The 24,757-nt window shown below is 32.1% G+C and overlaps 1 protein-coding gene across 1 annotated transcript; it reads left to right on the forward strand.

Annotated features, from left to right (window-relative positions):
• The first annotated feature begins 13,473 nt into the window (after positions 1–13,473).
• Positions 13,474–15,577, forward strand: LOC132726251 (WSCD family member GA21586-like). Its single transcript, XM_060711531.1, has 3 exons — positions 13,474–14,022; positions 14,601–14,891; positions 15,187–15,577. The coding sequence occupies exons 1-3, from the start codon at positions 13,722–13,724 to the stop codon at positions 15,555–15,557; spliced, it is 963 nt and encodes a 320-aa protein (XP_060567514.1). The 5' UTR covers positions 13,474–13,721; the 3' UTR covers positions 15,558–15,577.
• The last annotated feature ends 9,180 nt before the right edge of the window (positions 15,578–24,757 follow it).

Consider the following 24,757-nt stretch of genomic DNA (forward strand, 5'->3'; position numbering starts at 1 on the left):
TATTGGACGTGAGGGTCGATACTTGTGATGGTTAAAAATATATATACATAATACCTCGAATTTCCTTATTTATTGTACTTGTTTCACCACGTTTAATCTAATCAGAAAACATGAAAAGGTCTAACACCACTGAAACAATACTTCTTTTAACAAAGGCTTCTTCGATTGTGCAACTATAGTTTACTCTTCAGAACATACCCCGATACATTGATCGGTCTCACCGATCAATAACGAAAATGAAAACATTGAAAAGATCAATTATCATTCTTTCTGGCAATTATATAACGATGAGTACCAAACATACGCTCGTATGTACTCCAATGGTCGATCAACATCAGTTATTCTCTAGACTATTTTCTCTCACTAGACTAATACTTAACTATCCACAAACAATTGTATATTTCTCATAATTGAAACGCCATGTGAATAAAAAATACATGTATATTATGCATTTCCTATAAGACTAAATAAATCTCATAAATAGTTTTGTTTTTAAACATTACCTTTTTAATTTCCATCCATCTAGTTCTTTCAATTCAGGACATTAGTCACCTTAATTACACAAAATAAAGTAACATTTGACTTTATACCTATACATAGTGATTCCTAAGTTTTAGTCTAATATATATATATATATACAAAAGTGTTCCATGGCCTAAGTTCGTGTAGTAGATGTTCAAGTTGGGAGGAGTGTATTCGATGACCAATTTTGCGCGTAATTCTTGTTGAAGAAACAAGCAATAGTTGTTAGTAACTCATTTATGCAAACAAATCTGTGGTGCATTCTGTGGAATGAATTTCCATTCGACTTTTCTATTTACATCACTTTGGCTATAGCACTGTGATCAAGTTTATTGTACAGACCGTTTAGTTTGTTAACACAACCGACATATTTTGTCCCATTATCGGATATAATAACAACACATGTGTAATAAGATATATTACTTTTCTCCCCCACAAAAAAAAAAAAAAAATAAAAAAAAATAACCTCTACCCTCAACTTCTCGAAGGGCCCCTTGAAAAAAAAATGAAAAAATGAAAAAAAATTACTAGGTGATAAAAGGAAAATTCAATAACGTTTAATTAACCCCAATGCCGCATTATACAATAAACCAGAAACAATAATAATTAAAGCCCATAAATTATTTCCTAACCAACTAACTGCTTTTCCCTTAGTAGACATTAACCAAGAAACAATAGCCCGATAATACCAGGCAATGCTTCTGCTGCTTTTCCTGCAAGACTGGCTAATAGTTTACCAAGATTACTTAAATGTTTTTTAATCAAATCATCTACACCATCTTTTGGAGGAGGTTTTAATGGAGTTGTAGTTCCACCACCTGTAGTAGGAATAAAAGTCTCAACAATAACACCAATAATCATTCCAAAAGCAGTTAAAACGCTAATAATTGTAATTCCTTGTTCTTTAAATAATGTTCTAATGCTCTCAGCTAATGTAGTGTCTTCTTTTAATATTTTGCTAATTGTTTCCTTGATTCTATTTACTTGACTACGTAATATATCCCTATTAACATTAATTACTTCCAGTCTTGCACTTTTCTCAGACTCCAAATCTCTTATTCGACTACTTATCCTCTCTAATTGGAATTCATCATTGTCTGATTTGGCTTGTTCTAATTTATGTTTTTCTTTTTCTATGTCTTTATTTGTTTCAGTTAGCTTAACTAATTCATTTGCAATCTCTTCTTTTACAGTAGTCATCGCTTTGAGGACACCATCCATTTCTCTCTTTGTCATATCTGTTTGTGTTTCTTGTTCGTCAGTAAATGATGTTTCTATTACTTTCACTGCAGTTTCAGCTGCATTAGGTAAATCAATCATTTCTATATTATCAACATTAGGTAGATTATCTTTCACCTTTTGCAAATTTTTAACCGCTTGTGTTGTTAATGTTTTAGTTGTAGATCTATAAGTAGGTAAGTTTAATAAGTCTCTAATTGCATTTGCTCCACCACTACCAATTCTACTCGCCAAAGAACCCAAGTTTATAAAACTACCACCTTTTTTGGCAGTAATTTGAATATCTTTAACACCAACCTTTAAACATAGTGTTTTATTATCAGGACCAAGTTCAAAGTTTGAATAATCAATATATACTGGGTCTAACCCATACTTTTCTTTTATCAACTTGTAATATTCTTTAACTACATATTGTTTCTGTTCTAATATTAATTGCGTTATTGTATCAACATCATCACTGATATCCTCAATATGAGCACTTCGGTTTTGTATAGTTCTATTAAATTCATCATCCTCATCTACAATAATTCCTTATCCTCATCATAGTCATCTTTATCAAACGCAGAATTATCAAAATCCATTCCACCTTCAGCCATTTTTATTCGTTAAAAAATATCCTTTAAAATGTCGGCTTTTGGCTAAAAAATAAACCCCTACAGAAGAATAAGAGAACCACGTGGTGTGAGAGGAATTCGCCAAACTGTTGTAATAACCAATAATCCTTCAACTATTGACCAAAATCAACAATTGTTAGTGAGATTTCCTAATCTAAGTAGTAATGATGTCATTGTTCCTGGAACAGTCAGATTAGCATTTGAAATTGAACTAAATTCTAAGGATGTAAATGCAACTATATTTCCAAATATAGGAAGAGCAATAATTAAGAAAACAACAATCAAAATAAGTGGAAATGAAGTTATGTCAATCGATAATAGTGACATCTATGATTGTTATATTGATTTATGGAAGTCTTAACATGAACGTTCTAATATGGCCTATCAAGGTATCGGCAAAGATAACATGTTGAAACACAGAGTTGGCACTGGTAATGCTTCCTCAGACAAAGAAGACGAGGCATATAGCAAATGCATACAAAAACATATTTTGCATCCCACTTGATTTTGAACTATTAGAAAAACGCATATGCCATTCTACCAAGCAGGACTCATTGACAGACTTGAATATGAACTTACTTTCAATGATTATGACAAAGTAATTAAATCAACAGATAACAGCCATCGGAAAATCTTTGCACCACCAGGATTGTGGCAAACTTCACTACCATTTATAAATAAGCTAAACACTTATAATTCATTTCATTTGTTAGTTTAGCAGTAAATTATGAATAATTTAAATTAAATTTACACTATTTCAACTTTTTTTCGTATCGAAAATATCATTTTAAAAAATTTGTCCGGGCGGAATTTAGCCTATTCCAACCGGATAAATGCTGTCCGGCCGGAAAAATGAAAATTCCAGCAAAATATTTTTTTCCAATCGGATTTTTTGAAATTTCGAAATGGAAGAAATGCATCAGTATATGCTAAATATATATTGTTTAGTATTTTCCAGTTGAAACAAAGTTGAATTAACCATTTTTTGAAAAATCAAATCGGATTTTTTTCCAGTATTTTTATTGGAAAAAAATCCGATTGGACTTATTTCCAATCGGAATTTTTTCATACTGGAATTGTTTCCAATATATTTTATTGGAAATAAATCCTATCGGAATATATTCCAATTATAAAAAAGTGGAAATTAATCCAATTGGAACTTTTTAAACGCATAATTGACATTAGGTAGGCATTTATATCAAATCAACATATAATACATCGAAATAACATGATTTTTGTGACAATTTCAGATTTTGGAGTATCTTTTAAATACTGACAATATTATTACATTAAAACACAATATTTTATCTTATGTTACGTTTTTTCGGTATAATTTTGAAAAATGAAAGTGAACTTTTCTTAAAAACTGAAAAGAGATAAATTTCCTAATTTCCCGCAACAACAGAAAGAACCGACCACGTCAAACGTTTTGGTTCTTAATAATAATTGTTGTCGTGTTGTCGTGTTTTCGCATTATTGTTTTTGCATTGTTGCAGTTTCCATTGCTGCGATATCGCTCTTTTCTCTCATATGTCGGTTTTACAAGTGCATGCTGACATCTATAGATACAAAATGTAAACAAGAATCGGTTAAACCGGGTGATGCTACCCGAGAAGGTTCTGGACACAGGAAAGTATCAAAATAATGAACAAAGGGCAAAAAACTCCAAAATAAGGCAAAGCGGAGTTATGTTTTTTGCACTGCACTTCTATTCAATGAGATATATCTATCTATAAAGTTTCCTGATGATATCAGAGTTATGTCCCGGGTAAAATTCAAAGTGTAAAAATGAACAAAGGGCAATAACTCCAAAATTAGACCAGGCTTTGTTTAGGTTCTTTAAGCATTGCAGTTCTATCAAATTATATCTAGCTACCTACACAGTTTCATGTTGATATCTCTTATACTTTTAAAGTTATGTCACGGACAAAAGTCAAAAAGTTAAAATAAACAAAGGGCAATTACTTCAAAATAAGGCAAGGCAGAGTAATTATTCTTAAGCACTGCACTTCCACCCAATGAGACCTATCTATCTACAAAGTTTCATGTTGATATCTCTTATAATTTTAGAGTAATGTCCCGGACAAAGTTCAAAGTGTCAAAATGAACAAAGGGCAATAACTCCAAAAGTAGGCAAGACAGTGTTAAAGTTCTTAAGCACTGCAAACTTACTCAATGAGATCTATCTACCTACAAAGTTTCATTTTGATACCTCTTATACTTTTAGAGAACAGTCCCGGACAAAGTTAAAAGTGTAAAAATGAACAAATGGCAATAACTCCAAAATTAGACCAGGCTTTGTTTAGGTTCTTTAAGCATTGCAGTTCTATCAAATTATATCTAGGTACCTACACAGTTTCATGTTGATATCTCGTATAGTTTTAAAGTTATGTCACGGACAAAAGTCAAAAAGTTAAAATAAACAAAGGGCAGTTACTTCAAAATAAGGCATGGCAGAGTAATGATTCTTAAGCACTTCACTTCCACCCAATGAGACCTATCTATCTACAAAGTTTCATGTTGATATCTCTTATAATTTTAGAGTAATGTCCCGGCCAAGTTCAAAGTGTCAAAATGAACAAAGGGCAATAACTCCAAAAGTAGGCAAGACAGTGTTACAGTTCTTGAGCACTGCAAACTTACTCAATGAGATATATCTACCTACAAAGTTTCATGTTGATACCTCTTATACATTTAGAGTAAAGTCCCGGACAAAGTTCAAAGTGTAAAAATAAACAAAGGGAGATAATTCAAAAAATAGGCAAGGCAGAGTTACGGTCCTTGTGCACTGCGCACCTACTCAATGAGATCTATCTACCTACAAAGTTTGATGTTGATACCTCTTGTTGTTTTAAAGTTATGTCCCGGACAAGAAAAGGGGACGGACAGACGGACGGACGGAAAGACGGACGGACGGACGGACAAGGCGGCGACTATATGCTCCCCCGAAATTTTTTCGGGGAGCATAATAAAAAGGTATCTATGTATCTATAAATTTAAATTAAAGGTAATTATTATTCAAAATATTGTTTTTTTTTTGAGTGATTAAATCTTTTCGAGAATTATATTCATGCTATTTAAAATAATTGTCTCTATATGCAAATGCACACGGGTTCCTTTAATAATATATAACGTATGTGCGTCAACAGATCAGCAAAACTAAAATGGCTTACGGGGTTGCGTTTATTGAGCGCCGGCATTCCTTGTTGATCTTGTTCATCATATTTTACAGTACAGTCCATGAAAGGCTCAATTAAACCGAGCCTGCAACATTTTCAATTAGGTCGTGTTGGGCTTTCTTTAGCCTGGGATACTTATTTTCCCTATTTTACAGGACGAGGTTTAAAGCTGCAACGACCAAATTTAGCAATATTCTTGCCCATACATACCCAAAATTTTAATGCTTCAATATCAAGACTGATTACCCAGCATTATTTAAAGAGCGGACGTCTCTGATTCAGATAATCATGATTCATACATTAGTGTACATGCATGATAATTTGTTTAGTTTATACAATACTTATATTAATTTGATTGTGTACAGTATGAAACTAACATTAAATCAAATAAAGACACGTTCTCAAATCTGCAAATGAAACCTTCCAGCAGATCTACAAAGCAATAAGTATGAAATCTTATTCTTTTGCACATACAACGCTGATGTAGCAATAAAATAGATAGAAACAAGTAAAATGGTTTCCTGCGGGAAACATTTTTAATGATATTAAGATATTTCATTTAACTATTTTCAACATTGTTTGGGGAAAAATAAATAAACGTTTGTATCAGGAATATAGTTGAAAATAATCGATCAATAGAAATAGGTCTATGGAGACTGATGACCGTTGAAGACCGGAGGCCGGAGAGAATGTCGAACATAAAACAATTACGGTATTTCTTTTTAAGAAAATGATTAAATTCCATTGTATGAATAATTCCGTGCAAAATTTACACAAATTCACGCAGAAAATATCTCTATTTATTATGGCAGATGCCACTACGAATGTTTTGTAGATTTTCACTATAAACAATTTATTGTTTGTAAAATTTGAGATAGATATTAAAGAAACATTGATCATTGATCATATTTTTTTTCAAACACATCATGCAAGATTGTCCACCTTAAACGGTAAAATAATTATAGAAAATTGGAAATATCACGTATTATTTCATGCTTTCCAGTGTTTTATTGTAATATATCAGATGATTATATTCTGATAAACCACTAGTGAAATTTATAAAATATAATTTTCACTGTAGCCGGACTATATCTGAATGCGGATGAACAGAAAATCAAAACTAAATGGAATAACAGGCAGAAATAAATGCCGTCATACGTAAATTTTGCTTCTTTGGGAAAAGAAAGTCAATGTCATCATAGATCATGTTAGACATTTAACAAAATTAGAGAAATTCAACGGAACTAGATTTCAAAACTGATGATGTGACGTCATGATATATATGACGTCACAAAGGAGAATGCGTGACGTTACGCGGCAAAATCAGTAAAAAATTACTTAAAATCGCTGAAAAGCATAAAATAAAAAGAAAATTTATTTGTTTTACATATAAGATTGAAATATATTTCATTCGTGAACACCAGCTATTATATTTTCACTCGTGGCTACGCCACTCGTGAAAATATTGCATCTGGTGTTCACTCAGTGAAATTATATTTCAATCTTACATGCAAAACAAACAAATATCCTCTATATGGTTCTATGTTCTTAATCAGATGTAACTCGAGGTAAATCCGTAACGTACCGGCTAACGGTATTTAGCTAGGTTTTCGAAAAGGTCAAATCATGTACGGTTAATAGATCACATGCTCCTCCATGTACCGAAAACAGGTCACGTGCTCCTCCATGCATCAAAAATTAAACGCGTACCAATACCCTGCGGGCCGGAGCTCAACACAGTGAAACTGAAAATGTTGCAGACTCGGTTTGATTGAACCTGTTTGTTCATGGACGGTACTGGTAAGTGCAAGTTACCTTCCAAGCCCCATAGCACCGGTTGAAGCAGTATTCAACATTTAACATAAACTGGTAAGATTTGGAATTTTGAAACATCTGCAGATGTGTTCATATGGTGGTAATCATGGAACCTTCAATGTGACACTTCCGTGCCATTCCATGAAAAGCGGTATATACCAATAAACTTCTCTAGGGATTCTATATTTCTCTATTTTATAATGACATAATACTAGTAAACAGACTATACTTGTTAACTATATCTATCTTTTAAACATCATTATCATGTACAAATATGTGTACAAGTACATTCTTTAGTTTTCGGTTTCTTCTTGCGTAATGCAGTCTGCATGATAAACTACTGCTAAGAAAGGACATTACAGTCCTTACAAGGAAATGATAGCAGATGCATTGGAACAAATGTTATAGAACCTTCCTATTTGTAGAATATTCCGTTAAATGCCATCAGATGTATAAACCTTAGGGAGGCTTTTGTTTGATGGACGGGGGGGGGGGGGGGGCTTTTGTCCTATGTGTAAATTTAAAGTGGGTCTTTTGTTTTACCCGCTTATTGTTGTTGTCACAAAAATGTGTGTAATTTATAAATATTTCTTAGCGCTTCTCAAACGTCTTTTATTATTATACCCCCGCACAACAAAGTTGTAAGGGGGGTATACTGGAATCAGCTTGTTCGTCCGGCCGTCCGGCTGTCCGGCTGTCCGGCCGTCCGGCCGTCCGTCGGTTTTTTCTTGTCCGCCCAATAACTTGAGATATCTTTAACCCTTAGTCTTCATATTTGGCATGGAGGTTAGTCATAATTAGTAGATGACCCCTATTGATTTTGAGGTCACTAGGTCAAAGGTCAAGGTCACAGGGGCCTTGACTTCAAAAACCTTGTCCGCCCAATAACTTAAGATTCCTTTGACCTACAGTCTTCATATTTGGCATGGAGGTTAGTCATGATTAGTAGATGACCCCTATTGATTTTGAGGTCACCAGGTCAAAGGTCAATGTCACAAGGGCCTTGACTTCAAAAAGCTTGTCCGCCCAATAACTTAAGATTCCTATGACCCATAGTCTTCATATTTGGCATTGAGGTTATACATGATTAGTAGATGACCCCTATTGACTTTGAGGTCACCAGGTCAAAGGTCAAGGTCACAGGGGCCTTGACTTCAAAAAGCTTGTCCGCTCTATAACTTAACATTCCTTTGACCCACAGTCTTCATGTTTGGCATGGAGGTAAGTCATGATTAGTAGATGACCCCTATTGATTTTGAGGTCACCAGGTCAAAGGTCAAGGTCACAGGGACTTTGACTTCAAAAAGTTTGTCCACCCATTTACTTAAGATTCCTTTGACCCACAGTCTTCATATTTGGCATGGATGTTGATCATGACTATAAGGTGACCCCTATTGACTTTGAGGTCACTGGTCGAAGGTCAAGGTCACAGGGACCTTGACAAAAAAAAGCTTTTTCTTCTCAATTGCTAAAGAATGTCCTGTCCGCAATGTATTGATTTTGACATTTTCACATTTGAAGCTTGTAGAATACATAACTTAGCAATGCACTGGCTTAGTAACCTCAGATTTGGCAGGGAGGTTGTCCTTGAGCTCTAAATGGCCACTGTTGATTCTGACAAAGTGGTATGCGGGGGTATTCACGCCAAGATAGTGGCAGTTCTAGTTATTATTATTATTATTATCATCATCATCTAATATTATTATTATTATCACTATTATTATCATCATCATCATAAGTATTATTATTATTATTATGTCCCAGCCTTAATATTGTTAATGCTAAATGCTTTATTACACAAACGGTATCTAGGCATATCACGCGTTTTCAAAACAGCCAATGAGTTTAAAGCGTTGGTTTTGTATCACGTGAATCCTATAAACCAATCAGAAATAGCGCGGGCGAAATGAAAAAAGAAAACTCGGGATTGGAAATGGATAGTGAATAAAATTCAGAATATTGCAAAACAAGGTAAGTTAAAATTTATTTTTTATCGTTGCAATATCAAAATAGGTAGTTGTCACCCTTAGAACATGGCGCACGTGTAATTTTCTGCTCTAATATTTTCAAAATGGGAATTGATATAGGACTTTATCGCATTCGAATTGGATTGTTTTTATGCCGATTAAGAAAGGATGTAAACTGCGTGTTTTATTTGTGAGTCGGCAAAGTGTTAGTGTGTGTTTGAGACTTGCTATCTTTCTCTCTGTGCTAACCATACTGGGTGGGGATGTTGAGCTGAACCCTGGACCGCCCAAACAACAGAAACAACGGATATTATCTTTTCCAGAGGTCTCCGCCGCAGAAACGCCACCACCACCCCCGTCCCGAAGTACAACACGAGCCTGTGCTAACAGGGCAAATGATTATGAGGTAATGGCTTTCTTACGTGAAATGAAATCTGAGATGAAGACTGATTTATCGAGCATTAACAGCAAAATTGATGATATAAATAAAAAGTTAACGTGCTTAAAAGTGCAAATGTAAAGTTACGCCAAGAAAATGTATGTATGAAGCAGGAACTTTCTAATCTGTCTGTGAAGTTAGACAGGCTCGAGGGACATTCACGTAGAAATAATTTACGATTTCTTGGTATTGAAGGCCGTTTTTCTCAGAGCTGGGATGAAAGTGAACGGAAGGTACGAAACTTTATTTTTAATACACTTAACCTAACTGAATTGGCAAATGTTGACATTGAAAGGGCCCATAGAGTAGGCAGTAGACGATCGGACAGTTGCCCCATTATAGCGAAGTTTAGCAAATACAAGGACCGAGAATGTGTATTGCGTGCGGCTCGTCAAAGTCTTAACTCGTAATCGCAGTATTCAGTGCGTGAAGATTACACAGAGCGTGTACAATTACACAGGCGAGAACTGACCAAAACATTAGTTGAGGCCAGAAACCAGGGCAATATGCATCACTTCGCTTCGATAAGCTCATTGTTGACGGTGACATGTACAAATATAACGACATAGACAATACAGTCGAACGGATTGGTAGTTCGAGATCACGTGGTCGTGTTGGCGCGAACAACATATTGCAGCGATTGGACGCTAGTTGCGGGAATGATGACGCAGATACCCGTGCCTCTCAAGGTCAAAATAACTACAACAGTAGTAACACATCTTCGCGTGGACGTGTGAGTAACAGACTATTAGCTAGTGAAGCATATACTCAACCAATCGACGGCAAGGATCATGAAGCGGACGACAGTGACCGTGACCTCTAGGGAATCGGCCAAGGCCAAATAAACAATAAAACCGATGTAAATATTATCACATGGAATGTGTGCGGTCTTTATAAATTTATTGACAATTTAGAAGTTAAGTCTTTTTTAAGTAATTATGACATTATAGTCCTTTGTTAAACATGGAGTAAATTTAAGGGTGAATTTGACAATTTTATTAATTGTTATGTACATTTTGACTTTGTTTGTAATATGAAATTTAACTCCATAAGGAATAGTGGAGGTGTTAGCGTTTTTATTTAAAGTAATCTTGCAAAACTAAATATCATTCGTCGCTTATATGATGAATATGACAATTGTGTAGTATTATATTTTGAGTTATCTACATTGTTTACTTGTGAAGATATTATTATGTATTTAACATATATATCACCAGAAGGCTCATGTTATTATGATGATAAAGAACAAAAAAATGGTATGCAGTCAAACATAGAATGTATATTTACTGAACACCCAAATACGTCTTTATTTATTGCTGGAGATTTAAATAGTAGGTGCAAAGACTTTTTAGATTATATACCTGATGATAATTTGTTTCATATTTTTGGTACTGTTGATTATGATGGTAGTTATTTTAACACTCCACGTCGCAGTCAAGATAGTATACGAGGAAATAACTATGGCAAGTTTTTAGTTAATCTATGTTGTTTATTCGATATTCATATATTGAATGGAAGGTTTGAAGGTGATATTGATGGCAATTTTACCTGCTTTTCTAATGATGGTGCTAGTTTGGTAGACTACATGATAACCTCCACGAATTTATTTCCTTACATTAGAAATTTATTTGTCTTAGATGATTCGGATCATTTCCCCCTATCATGTGAATTAACATTGATTAAAAAGCCTGTGCCTAATATGCGTGGTAATGACGTTGAAACTTTAACTCCCATTAAAAGGTATAAATGGAATCAGTCTCACATGCTAAAGTTTATTGATAATTTTAAAAGTACTTTGCAAAATACATCTCATTCTTTGAGTAATACGGTTTGTAATGATGTTTACAGAGGTGTTAAGGCAATAACTTCATTATACCACGAAGCTGGTCAGTGTATGTTAGTCAAAAATATGTGCGGACGCTTCTCTTCACAACCTCCATGGTGGAATTCTACTTGCGACAATCTTAAATATATTAAATATCGAGCGCTTAGGAAATTTAGAGAATCTAATTCACTGTTGGATGTCAGAATATTTAAAGATAAGCACAATGAATTTAAGAATTATTGTCGCATTATGCTTTTGCAATACAAATTTTCAAATAGAAGTATGTTACTTGCTAGTAGTAATGATCCAAGTTCTTTTTGGAAAATTCTTAAGAGAGGTAAAACTTCAAGAGCTCTAGATATTAGTATCTCCCCATCTGAGTGGTATCAATACTTTGCAGGACTTCTTTATGATGAAAATGCTGTTGCTGTTGATCAACCTTCTGATAATTATATTGACCCTTCTGCAAGTGTTCTTAATGAACCATTTACTTTAGATGATGTGCTCAGATCTATAGCAAACTTGTCTGTTGGTAAATGTAGTGGCATCGATGGTATTCCGGCTGAAATTTTTAAGACTACTATGGATGATATAGCTCCAATGTTTTTAACATTGTTTAATCATATATTTTTAACTGGTAATATTCGAGGTCGTCGGCTATAACTCATGTTTACAAGTCTGGACCAAGTAACATTCCTGGAAATTACATAAATAGCCTTCGAATAGTTAATTCGGGTTATGTTTAACCTCAAGCAGTCCGCTTTTCTACCCACATAATCACGTCCGTGAGTTTTTACTACGAATATTTTCCCTCGTGCTGGACACACATTCAACCGTCGAAAGAAGCTCTATCAGAGTACAAACTTCCAGTAAGAATTCCTGTACATGGTTAATTAAATATATTTAAGATAAAGATTTGTGTATAACAAAGCATATAACGGCTTGGTTTTCATTTAGATGTATTTTTCATCTTTATTGTAAGTAACCCATTACAACAGTCACTAAGAAGGATAGGTTATGTTTTAAACAGTGCATACGTGCATACGTGCATGAATTTTCTACGAAAAACCGTTAGGGGATATTTTACTGATTACGTTACCGAATTCATCTCTATAAGAAAGTGACCGATAGTGAAACATTCGATGATGCACATGAGAGTGGCATATCTGTATGAGAAATGAACATAATCTGATATTGTAGTAAAACCTATCATTTAGTGTATGTAACAATTTCAATTTTATTTACATTTTTGCAAATACATCTCGAAAAACTAAATTCAATGCCAGCACTATTGATAATTAGTGTGACCCGCAATTGTATTATTGTGTAAACTTTTTAATATCAGGCATTTACATTGAATAGGCGGTGCAGGGTTCAAAACAATTAAGATGAAGCTAAAACATGATTATTTGACTTAATAGCTATTTACTTGATTTTATTCAATCAAAACTTCTCGGCCCTTTCTGTCAGCCTTCGGATAAGGACCTCGAACACAATAGTAGGAATACACAGAACGGCTCGGTATTTCGGTCTAACGTACGCTGATAAAAAAAACATGTAAACACATGATAATTTAATGCAAGGAGTTATTGACAAGATTTTTTTCCAATATACCAAGAAAAGGTCCACCTTATGTAAGTTAATTCTAGAATGTTAACGTTAACAATGTATTATGTATATTTTATGAGCCCTTTGTAGTAACCGAAAATACAAAATGCCAAACTGTTGTCATTTAGTCGGATTTGTTTATTATTGAACCTCAGTGGGAATATTTCAATTATAAAATGGTTGCCAGACACCTTAAACACGGTAAAATTTGCCAATTGATATCTTATTCCACAGTTTGTTTCTTGAAAGGAAGTTAATGGTATGGAAAGTCAACAGTATTTATGGAATATCAATAATTGCAATTTCGACAGCACATTTAAATCACAGTAGCATGAATACGAACAAGCACGGATGCATGTTAGAAATGATCAACTGTCCCTATTTCATATAAATGCATTTAAATCTAATTAGGCGTTAAATATTAATTGTGTAAAATTGTCATTTTAAAAACATTCAGCTGTCGTAAAGTATCGGTATTTTTTTTTTCATTTCAAGAGATTTATATCAGAAACTATGAGAGGAAACATAGTAATACTACCGTTTGTTGGAGCTTGTGCGATAATTTATTGTTTTATTACCTACAATACGGATTCCGTGAGGAGTTGCAATGAAGACTGGACGGAACTTAACGTGAATGACGAAAGTGCTCTGAGAAAAGTTGTTGAAGTGTGTTTAGAAAATAAAGAAGGTTCTTACACATCAAATTGCCAAATACCGCTTAGATATTTAAGTGTCGCTAAACCACTGGTTGCTCTTGCCAGTTTTCCAGGCTCAGGAAACACGTGGACACGGACATTACTTGAAACCGCAACAGGTATTTTTTAAAATCAAGTAAAAAGCTATTAAGCTTCCCCCAAGACTGTCGTCAAATAATCATGTTTTAGCTTCATCTTAATTGTTTTGAACCCTGCACCGCCTATTCAATGTAAATGCCTGATATTGAAAAGTTTACACAATAATACAATTGCGGGTCATACTTATTATAAATAGTGCTGGTATTGAATTTAGCTTTTCGAGATGTATTTGCAAAAATGTAAAATAAAATTGAAATTGTTACATACACTTAATGATAGGTTTTACTACAATATCAGATTATGTTAATTTCTCATACAGATATGCCACTCTCATGTGCATCATCGAATGTTTCACTATCGGTCACTTTCTTATAGAGATGAATTCGGGAGCGTAATCAGTAAAATATTCCCCCAACGGTTCTTCGTAGAAAATTCATGCACGTATGCACTGTTTAAAACATTACCTATCCTTCTTAGAGAGTTTTGTAATGGGTTACTTACAATAAAGATGAACAATATAGCTAAATGAAAACCAGGCCGTTATGTGCTTTGTTATACACATTATATATCTTAATTATATTTAATTAACCATGTACAGGAATTCTTACTGGAAGTTTGTACTCTGATAGAGGTGCTTTCGACGGTTCAAAAATGTGTCCAGCACGAGGGAAAATATTCGTAGTAAAAACTCACGGACGTGATTATGTGGGTAGAAAAACGGACTGCATGAGGTTAAACATAACCCGAATTAACTATTCGAAGGCTATCTATATCATTCGAAATCCATACAATGCTCTTCTTGCTGATTTCAATCGGGTAATTCAGACGAGGAAACATGTAGTAAATCCTCAAATAGATCTGGCGCCCAAAGAAATGTTCAATACTAATGGTAAGAAAACTTTTTTTATTATTATTGTTATTATTATTATTGTTATTATTATTATTATTATTATTATTATTATTTTTATGATTATTATTATTTTAATAATAATAATAATTATTATTATTATTATCATTATACTCTTTTAAACAGGCTGCAACTGAAAAAAGAAAAAAATAAAGAAACGGTGATTTTATTCCTTAAGTTTTTTTGCATTTTGGAATGAGGATAACAGTGTAATTGGTCGCATAACTCGAAGCATATCTTTGAAACTGTTTAATTTCTTTGTTTTCTTTTGCTTAAGTGTGGAGAACGTTTGTTCGGTCATCTGCAGTACGCTGGAAGGATATGACAATTTACTGGTTGCGAAGAAGAGACATTCAGGTGTATATTTTGGTGTATGAAAAATTAGTGGAAAATGTTTTTCTTGAAATGATAAAATTGGCCAACTTTTTAAATTATGAAATACTATATACAAACGCACAATGCCTCTCAAGTAATATTACTAAAACATTCAAACGAATTAAGCCAAAATGGCTTTCAAAGGAAAGGCTGTTCAATGACAAAATGAAAAAACAATTAAATACGATGATACAGATTGTGAAGACAACGGTACTCAAAAAATATAATATTTCAGACACTCTAGATAGTTATATTTTACCATTAAGCAAATAATAAATGTTAAAAATGCATGAATACTGACAAATGGGTGTGTTGTTTTTAAAAACATTTGTTTTCTTTAAATTTTAATACTTTCTGAGAAGTTATGCAATTATTTGCATAAACTATTGAAACATATTTGCAAATGTCATGTAAGCTACAATTTAGAACAAAACGGTTTACACGTAGGTCTTGAGTGTTATTGAAGTCATAATATTACGTATATAATTATAAAGAAAACAATTCAACAAAATAGGTTGATACAAGTCGATAAGAAATAATTCCATTTACAAGAATAATGTTCAACATGTAATGTGTATCTATGTGTGATATTTTGCTTGTTTTAAGATCCAAGGTTTAGAGTGTTGACATTTGGTATAAAATATCTTATATTAGTCCGCTACTTAAGCTGTTCAAATTTTAAATTGGCCCAAACCAGGGGTATGGGTGAAATTTTTTCCTCATATGTATATAGTAAAAACTTAATTAATCCCTGAACATACATAAGTTAGGATTGAGATAATATCAAAAGGACATGTCGAACCTAAGTCCTATGGGCGCTACCTTAAAGGTCAAAGTCACAATTAGAGGTTGAAGGTACACGATCGACAGAACAATCATGTCAAACTGTAACCTTGTCATCCATTGAATGATTTTAGAATAACTTTGCAGAACTTTACTATGGTGTGTCACTTCTTCATAATCTCACAATTAAAGTTTACATGTACAGCTATATGTGTTCTGAAAGGTAATGTTATCATGCATGAACGGACTATAAATAACTAAGATGTATCTACCTAATTAAGACAAATTGTCGGGCCCAAGAACTATGTTTCTATCTACAAGGCGGTCAGGTCAATGTAACATATATAGTTTGAAGGTGCTTAATATCACAAGAAGAGTTTGAATGTACACATATTTGTTGACTGTTACTTTGTCACATATTAAAGGAAATAAATTAACTTGTCAGAAATGTCTACCAAATCAAAACAATGTGTATAATCTAAGGTCGATGTCATTACCTTAAAGATCAAGTTCACACTACGAGGTTGAAGGTACACAAAGCATCTGTAAAACTCAATAAACGTATATGAAGATGGTTATAACACAATACATATCGAAACTTTAAGAAGAAAAAAACATAATCTGTTAACATTAACCTGCATTTATGTTTTTTCTATAGCTACATATTCATTTTGTTCAGTACCAGGGCAGCGTTTTACTAACGTACTTACGCCGTAAATTTGCGTCAGTTATAACTTACGTATGATTTTTCTTTTGAAAAAGCGTTTTACCAAAAACTTGCGTAAGTAAGAATTTCGTAAGTTTTTACGTTAAGTTACGCTCAAAATTTGTTTGCTTAAAACTTACGTAAGTAAGACTGACATCATTTATGAATAATGGCAGAGCAGGAAAGCTAGAATTTTTTAGACGGATGAGATCGATAATATATCTTAATGGTGAGAGCGGCTCTAGAAAAGTAAAGTCGAAGTAAGAAAAGGATAATGTGGCTTTACAGACTTGTTAAAAGTTAAATTTAGTAAACGAATACGAATATGGAAGTCATTCTATCAACTTAAAGAAGAAATTATTTTAATTCTTCTCTAAAAATGTACTAGTATAACATACCGGCCTTAGTCGTGACTGACCTCGACCCAATGTATTATACATCAGTTATTAAGTGTTCTATATTATTTCACTTTCACGAGCTTTTGAAGCTGATTTATTGAGAATTTTATAAATGATATATAATACAAACTGAAACTCAGTAAATCTCATTTGTTTTATACTGTATCAAATAAATGAGGACGGAAAAGGAGAGTATTTCAAAATGATGATGAACTTTATATGTTCTTTAAATTGTATGACTTGCAAATGTACATAAAATTATCTGTTTCACTTAATACTATTTTACAAGGCAAATATTCAGATATCATTACTTAAAGAATTGCATTGATGACTTAAATGGTTAAAATCGTTTGTTTGTATGTTGCGTTTTTGTGTCATTTTTACGCATGTTTTTCGCAAGTTTAAGTTTAAAATGGTTAAAAATCAAATCAAGGTGTTTTATTTACTTGATAGGTATTAACTAGATAAATAAAGTAAAAATAAATAAATAGAAACAAAATAATTTAAAAAATGTAGGTTAAGTGAATAAGCTAGATATTTCATATAAAAATGAGAAAAAAATCAACATTTTCACTTGCGGACATTACAGATTTTTTTCACTTCTCAAAATAAACAAAAAAAGTTTAATATCTTCCATGATGAATCATATAGATTTTCTTTTCTACTTTATAAATGCATTTATTTAAAATCGAGAGAAACCCAATTGTGATGGATGGCGGTTGGCACAAAATGCCCAGCAGAATTCTACGAAATACCAGTAAAGCCTTTTTTAAAATGTTTTGTGGTCATCAAATATTATCAAAACGCTTCCTGATTGACTAATTGTTTACCTTCTTTGAAGAGTTACACACTAATTTAACGTAAGTTTAAAAAAAAAAATACGATCGTTTTGTGAAACATACTTACGATTAACGTAAGTTTAAACGTAAGCGTAATTTCTTAATAGAATATTGCGAAATTGCGCGCGCATTGAAATTATGACGTGGGTTATAAATAATAACATTTTTTTTGTTCTTGAACAAATTTTGTGAAATTTGTGTTTTCATTATTAATGTTTATTAAAAACAAAAACTTTTCTAAACTATATTATGTCAACTTAATTTAGTTGAAAATGATGATCTAATGCAGAGATAAAGTAGTTTATGTATGTCTGTTTGAGCTCTCACATATTTAAGAATTGTTCCATCACAAGACACAAAAATGACTAAATTCTTCAAAATTATTATGCCTCAACTTTGTGGGGGGATTAAGATAAGATTAAGTTGTGTGCGTGCGTCCGTGCGCATGCGCCTGAGTGCATTTTTATAGACACAAACATGCGTGTGGACACATTTTGCGTCATGGACATTTTAAAGTGGAATTACTAGCTGACATTGTGAAACAGTGGATATATTTTGTAATAGCATTAGATTAGCAAATTTTACATTTTACATTTGACTCACTGAATATCCGTGCAAATGTTTGTGGAACATTATTTTCTGCAGATGCTGTCTCAATGGTAACCTCAAGTAATTACTGATGACATGTCCCGTTATCTGTTTATATGTACCCCATTTGACACCTTATTAAATGATACAAATATTTAAACGTATCAAAAAATATCAATTGCAGTTTGGTTATATTTCACGCAGGTTTTATTTTCATTTAAAATGGAATTATTTGCATTGATACTAGTACCTGAATTTGATAAACAGTTCATTTTAAATGTGCAAATTTTTAATTTTGGCATTGTTTATAATATTTATATTGAATACTGCTTTTCTTGTTAAAATTTGGAATAGTCATTTCTTTCAGGTAAGAAAATATTGTACAAAAATCTGCATAAAAGGTGATCCTTGGAAGCATTAATCCCAAAAATATGAAAAGTGCAGACTCGGTATGATTGAGTCTGTACATGAGGGATAATGAATAAGTGTTCTTTAAATGATTAACTCACCTGACAAGTAGTTTTTATTTACTGTTAAAATCAAGTGTGTGTATGTCCGATCACAATGATATATCGTTTAATATTCACATAGATTTTTAATTTGTTTGATTTGTATTATGAAAGTTTTTCATTTACAACTTTACTTTTGTAAATTTACAGACATAAGATAAGACATTATTACAGGTTGCATTAAAATTCAAAACAGCAGGTTAAAATAAATAAGTCTGCGTATTATTTGATTAAATGTATCAGTATGGTAAGATTCAGAACAATAATTTGATGATTTTCAAAATTTAACAAAAAATTCAAAATCATCATAACAAAGGTGTAACTCACTCCATTACCTTTGTAGATATAATAAATAAATCAATAAAACATCTTGTTATAAGCTGCGGATTTTAGTATAAAACTAAAAGCAGCAAATTCCACATTGAATATCTGTAAATTTACGGATTGACAAATCCTAAAGTTTCTACACTGTCTATAAATTTGCGGACAGTCCATAAATATCATGAAATCCTAGACATGTTAATCATGATAAATTGAATATATGGCTGTTGTCATGATGGAGATTGTTCTATCTGATTTGCTCCAAAAGATGATAAATAAAAACAAACTTTTCTTAATTTTCGATGTAAAAATGTTCATAATTATATATAGAATGATAGAAAATGTTACAAACTCAACTGTAATAAATTCAATACTATCAAACGATAATAAACAAAGAAAAGTGCAAATAATCAGTATGCAACAGACATTAACACTGATTAATTTACTTTGCAAGCTAGCATCACATTACATTCATTTCTTTATAACTTCATTTGATAAGACAGTCTTTGTTTATAGTTGGTTATTAAAAACATAATATTATAAACATTAGCTAAATAAGCTATTTTCTGACACAACAGACTCCTTATAAGTTTAACAATGCAAACAAACAACCTATATAAAAGAAAAATTATATAAAAGGATTAAGAAGGTAAATGTACATTTATGAGTGAATCTGTCAAACAAATTAGATGTTTATAATAGGGCTGCCATTGGAAATTGTATCATCAATATTCATCATCCGATATGATATCGGTACACATTTTCTGATATCGATACAAGCTAAATTTATTTATTCCTTTTAGTAAATATGTTACTCTAAATTTTGCCTAATAAGAGAAGTCATTTTTTACAGTTTTATAGGCTAACTTGAACTTTAAACCCTGTTTTTAAATGTCATTTACAAAACAACACAAAAAAGAAACTTTCTGTTAGTTTGTAGTATTTGCAGTCTTAATACAAGCATGCATAACTCCATGATCCCGATTTATAACATATATATATATATATTTCATTGTATCTACTGTTAAAGTTGATATATCGATATATGGTCGATACTTGTCTCTCGATATATCTATACAAAATTGTCTGTCAATGGCAGCCCTTATTTATAATAACACATTCAGTAGTAAGGATGAGATAATATTAATTGAGTAAAAGCAAATATCACACTACAAGCTGGGCTGCAGATAACATTTTGTGTATATTGGGTTATTACCCTTTGTTTTGTGATTTCTTTGGTATTTTTTTATATTTTCTTAGAGTTATTTCTGTATTTTTCACCATACCTTCTTTAACCAATTTGGGTTATAAAGCACGAGTTCATGTATTTTACCCAAAATTTCTGACCTTCATTGTAGACCAATTTGCATTGTAGACTGTTGTAGGTAATAAAAAAGCTACCTCCTAATATGCTTTATTGTTTATTTGCTTAGGAGATTTCCAAGCTGCCTGATATAATTTAAAGGTTGAAACAGTATGATCTGCCTGATGTATGGCTTTAAGTATAATTTACCTCATTACACACTAGTTCTGCTTCAAATGTAGTTTGCATAAGTAAGAATTTATTTACATTTTCTTACCTTTAGATATTATTTCTATTGCGTTTTTTGACATTTTAATTGCGTAATAAAGCAAATACGCACGTTATATGCAGCCCTGCAAGCAAATATCACACTACAAGCAAATATCACACTACAAGCAAATATCACAGAATATTACATCTAGAATTCAGTATACTGCTTGAGCATACACCAGTAGCCGCATCTGATACATACTCGACCATGATAATATATATAAATAGAAATGTACATTCATAAAAATAGAATGTAGCAGTTACTGATCTGAGCTGGCCTAAGCCACCGGAGATTGACATTCCATCAATAATTAAAAAATATTTTATATAAGCAAATAACGGCAAATATACCCCATATACTATAAATAAACACAATGAATGCAACGCCTTTTGCTTACTTGATACACATTTTATCTAATTGTACACATGGAAAATCAATGTCAACAAACTAGTTTCACAATTTTGATACACAATGCAAAATTATTTCTTTTACGGTAAAATGTCAACAAACTAGTTTAAAAATTTTGATACACAATGCAAAATTATTCCTTTTACAACCCCTGCTTTTTCAAATCAAAGCATTTTATATTAATAAATTGGCAATATTTACTAAAATGTCAACAAAATTTTTTGTCTGGCACTGAAAAATACGGGTACTGATTTGTTATGGGAACTGCTGGCATGCCAGTAGACATCTCAAGTTTTATTAAATAAATACAAAGTATATAGATTATTTTGTCTGACAGAGCTCCGGGTAATGTTTTGGCTTATGACTTTTTACCCCTCAAATATTAGAATAAAAACCAAGCTTAACTACGTGAGTGAAATTGTAACCAGTTCATTTTGTTCTTTTAGTGTTTTGCACCTAAACATTAGTTATGTACAATTATGATAATCAATTGTTTCAACCTCAAGTAGCAAAAATAATAAAAGTTAATTATACATGTTTTTTTTTAAAGTTTATATTATGCATAAGTTGCATGTAAAGAAATTCCCAATGAATTCTTTTGCATTTTATGTTATATAAAATTCCAAATTTGAGTCAAACCATTTTCCAAATCCGTACGTTACACGTAACCGGCTCCTTAAACTAAGGCAAAAACCTCCCTTCTTTACTTCCTGCTACTTTCATTTTAAACCTGCGTTGACAACAGAATATTATAATTTACTTTTCAATGCAATAACATACAAATTTATTGTATATTTATGTTTAAAAAATCCCCTATTTAAAAATCAAATGTTTATCAGGGATCATTCTTGGGGGCGATTTCTCGCAAAACAATCACCAAAATCTCAGAGAAATTTGTGAAATGAGAGAAAATCTCGCACGGTAATTTGAGGCGGAATATGTCTTTTTTTACAATCTAAAGAATGCTAAGATTTCACAAGAATATGATGAAAAAATCACGATTCCCATCAAGAATTTAATTTCAAATTGTTTATTAAAGAAATCGGTGTAAACCTTGAGTTATTTAGCCTTAAATAATTGCCGATCGGAGACCGCAAATTCACCGTACAGAAATACAGAATGATAGCTAGCCTTTATCTATCTGCAAGCCGAGAATTTACACAAAACAGTTTTAATTGATTTATATAAAAATTGTTAGACACAGACTAACATAGAAATGGACATGTCAAAATAAATACCGGTAAAATTTGTCTTCTAAATGTCACATCAACCACGGTAAATTTTGCCGTAAAGAACAAATGTAAAAAATTTGTTTTACGATTCCTGATGAAATATCCGATAATAAATATTCTTTTATTGACCAAAAATATTTAATTTTATATAATTGCAATCAGCAACAGCTAGAATTTTGAATGTTTCAGCGGAAAACAGACAAATATTCATTTGTCACATATTTTCGCGATGTCGTGATTAAAATAAATACCAAGAGAATCACAAAGAAAACAATATGTTAGGTTAGGTTATAAAAATATTCTTCAAATCTCAACAATCACTTCTGTACAGTGCAGAGTTGTCCATTAGGAACATTGTCTGCAATATTTATGTTGTGTTATATTTATTTTTCACAATTAGAATTTTATTATGTTAAAAAATCACTACATCTTCTTATATCCTCATTAAATATACAATGTTTATATGTACAGTTATTTTAAAAAGTAAGAAATTTCCATATTTTTAATCTCGAGCTCATAAAACAGAAATATAATGCAAAGATAGTTAAGAAATATGAAAATTAAATCTCTCAAGAAAATCTCATTTCTCTTATTAAAATGTTTCAAATAAGAGAAAATATCTCACTAAAAGTCCTGACCAGAATGATCCCTGGTTTATACTTCATTCCTTCATGCTTGTGTATTGACATACATGAATATTTTTATTTTGTTCAGCATAACTTTGACACATGAGCTCTGAAAGTGATGCTTATTTCAGATTTTCTGTGGGTACACAATAGCCATATTATTTGCAATTAACAATAAGGAAGTCTAAATAATTTGATTAAATTTTCAACGTCAATCTATTTTCAAGTTTTCCTTGTAATTAAAGTTCTAAATCCTCCCTAAATAGGAGATAATAAGAATCTTACACCGGCTGCCGGTACAGACAGGAATATCTAGCTCGATGATAACTGTTTACGGCTGTAACAATGCTTTGTTGAGTTTCCCTTAAACAGTTACCCAAGAGCTAGATTTTCTTTTCAGTACCGACAACCAGTGTAACTTTGTTTCTTTTATCTTGCATATTAAATGCCATTTAATTTCGGAACAGAAATTACGAAAAACTGATATTTTCAGTTCTCTGTTTATTTCATTATGAATGCGTATGAACTGACAAACTTCATTTATAACGTTAAAATGATGTCATCCTTTGAACGCTTTACATTCATAAAAGGCGCGTGACAATAATGTCAATAAAAGCACGCGATTTGTCCTATGTGTAAGTCAGGGTATTTTAGCAGTACCCAAACGTAGACAATCCTGTCTGATATGCAAGAAATAACCTCTTTTCTGTAATTATTTCTAACATTTCACATTGAATACCTTTTTATATAGTTTGAGACACAATGGTTTTCTGCATAAATATAGGCCAGGAGGACATTCGAGTTTTTTTATTTGTCCCAGTATAGGATTTTTTTTCCTAAAGTGGTTTGAAAATAATAGTGCATTTGTGGTGGTAGCCACGAGATTGATGATTTCTATACCACAAGATGAAAATTTATCCTATATTTATAAAACAAACTTTTTTACTTTATACTTTTATCACATATATCTGCGGCCCGGGAGTGTAATAAAGCCATTTATTATATATGTATATTACGATCGTACATATTATAACACTGGCATGACATCATTGCGCTTTAAAAAACATAAATCTTAGGAAAGTAGTTTATCTGACCTTGAAAAAACATGGCCTCCATGACATATGAAAAAAAGTAATACCATGGAAATAAACATCATTTACCTATTTCTTGTGTACTTGACAAACATACACACTTCACTGTTACACATAAAAAGGTTAGATTTTAAAGTTTGATTGTGTTTTCATTTTAATTGTAGTTCATAAGGCTATAAATGATGATTGTTTTCTTGCACTGTTTTTTTACAAAAAATAATGGAGGCCATGTGCTTAGAAGGACATGAGATACTGATTTATTTGGAGTTAAGTTTTGAAAGATTTTTGTATTTGCTGCAAAAACATAGCTTTTGTTGGCACTAAAACAGTCTTTTAAAAGGATTTTGCCATTTATGAAATGTGCATAAAACTTTGCAACAGAATGTTTTTGGTCTTCA

The sequence above is a fragment of the Ruditapes philippinarum genome, unplaced genomic scaffold, assembly GCF_026571515.1.
Source record: "Ruditapes philippinarum isolate M1 unplaced genomic scaffold, ASM2657151v2 ctg3431_1_1_1_1, whole genome shotgun sequence".
In the NCBI taxonomy this organism is placed as follows: Eukaryota; Metazoa; Mollusca; class Bivalvia; order Venerida; family Veneridae; genus Ruditapes; species Ruditapes philippinarum.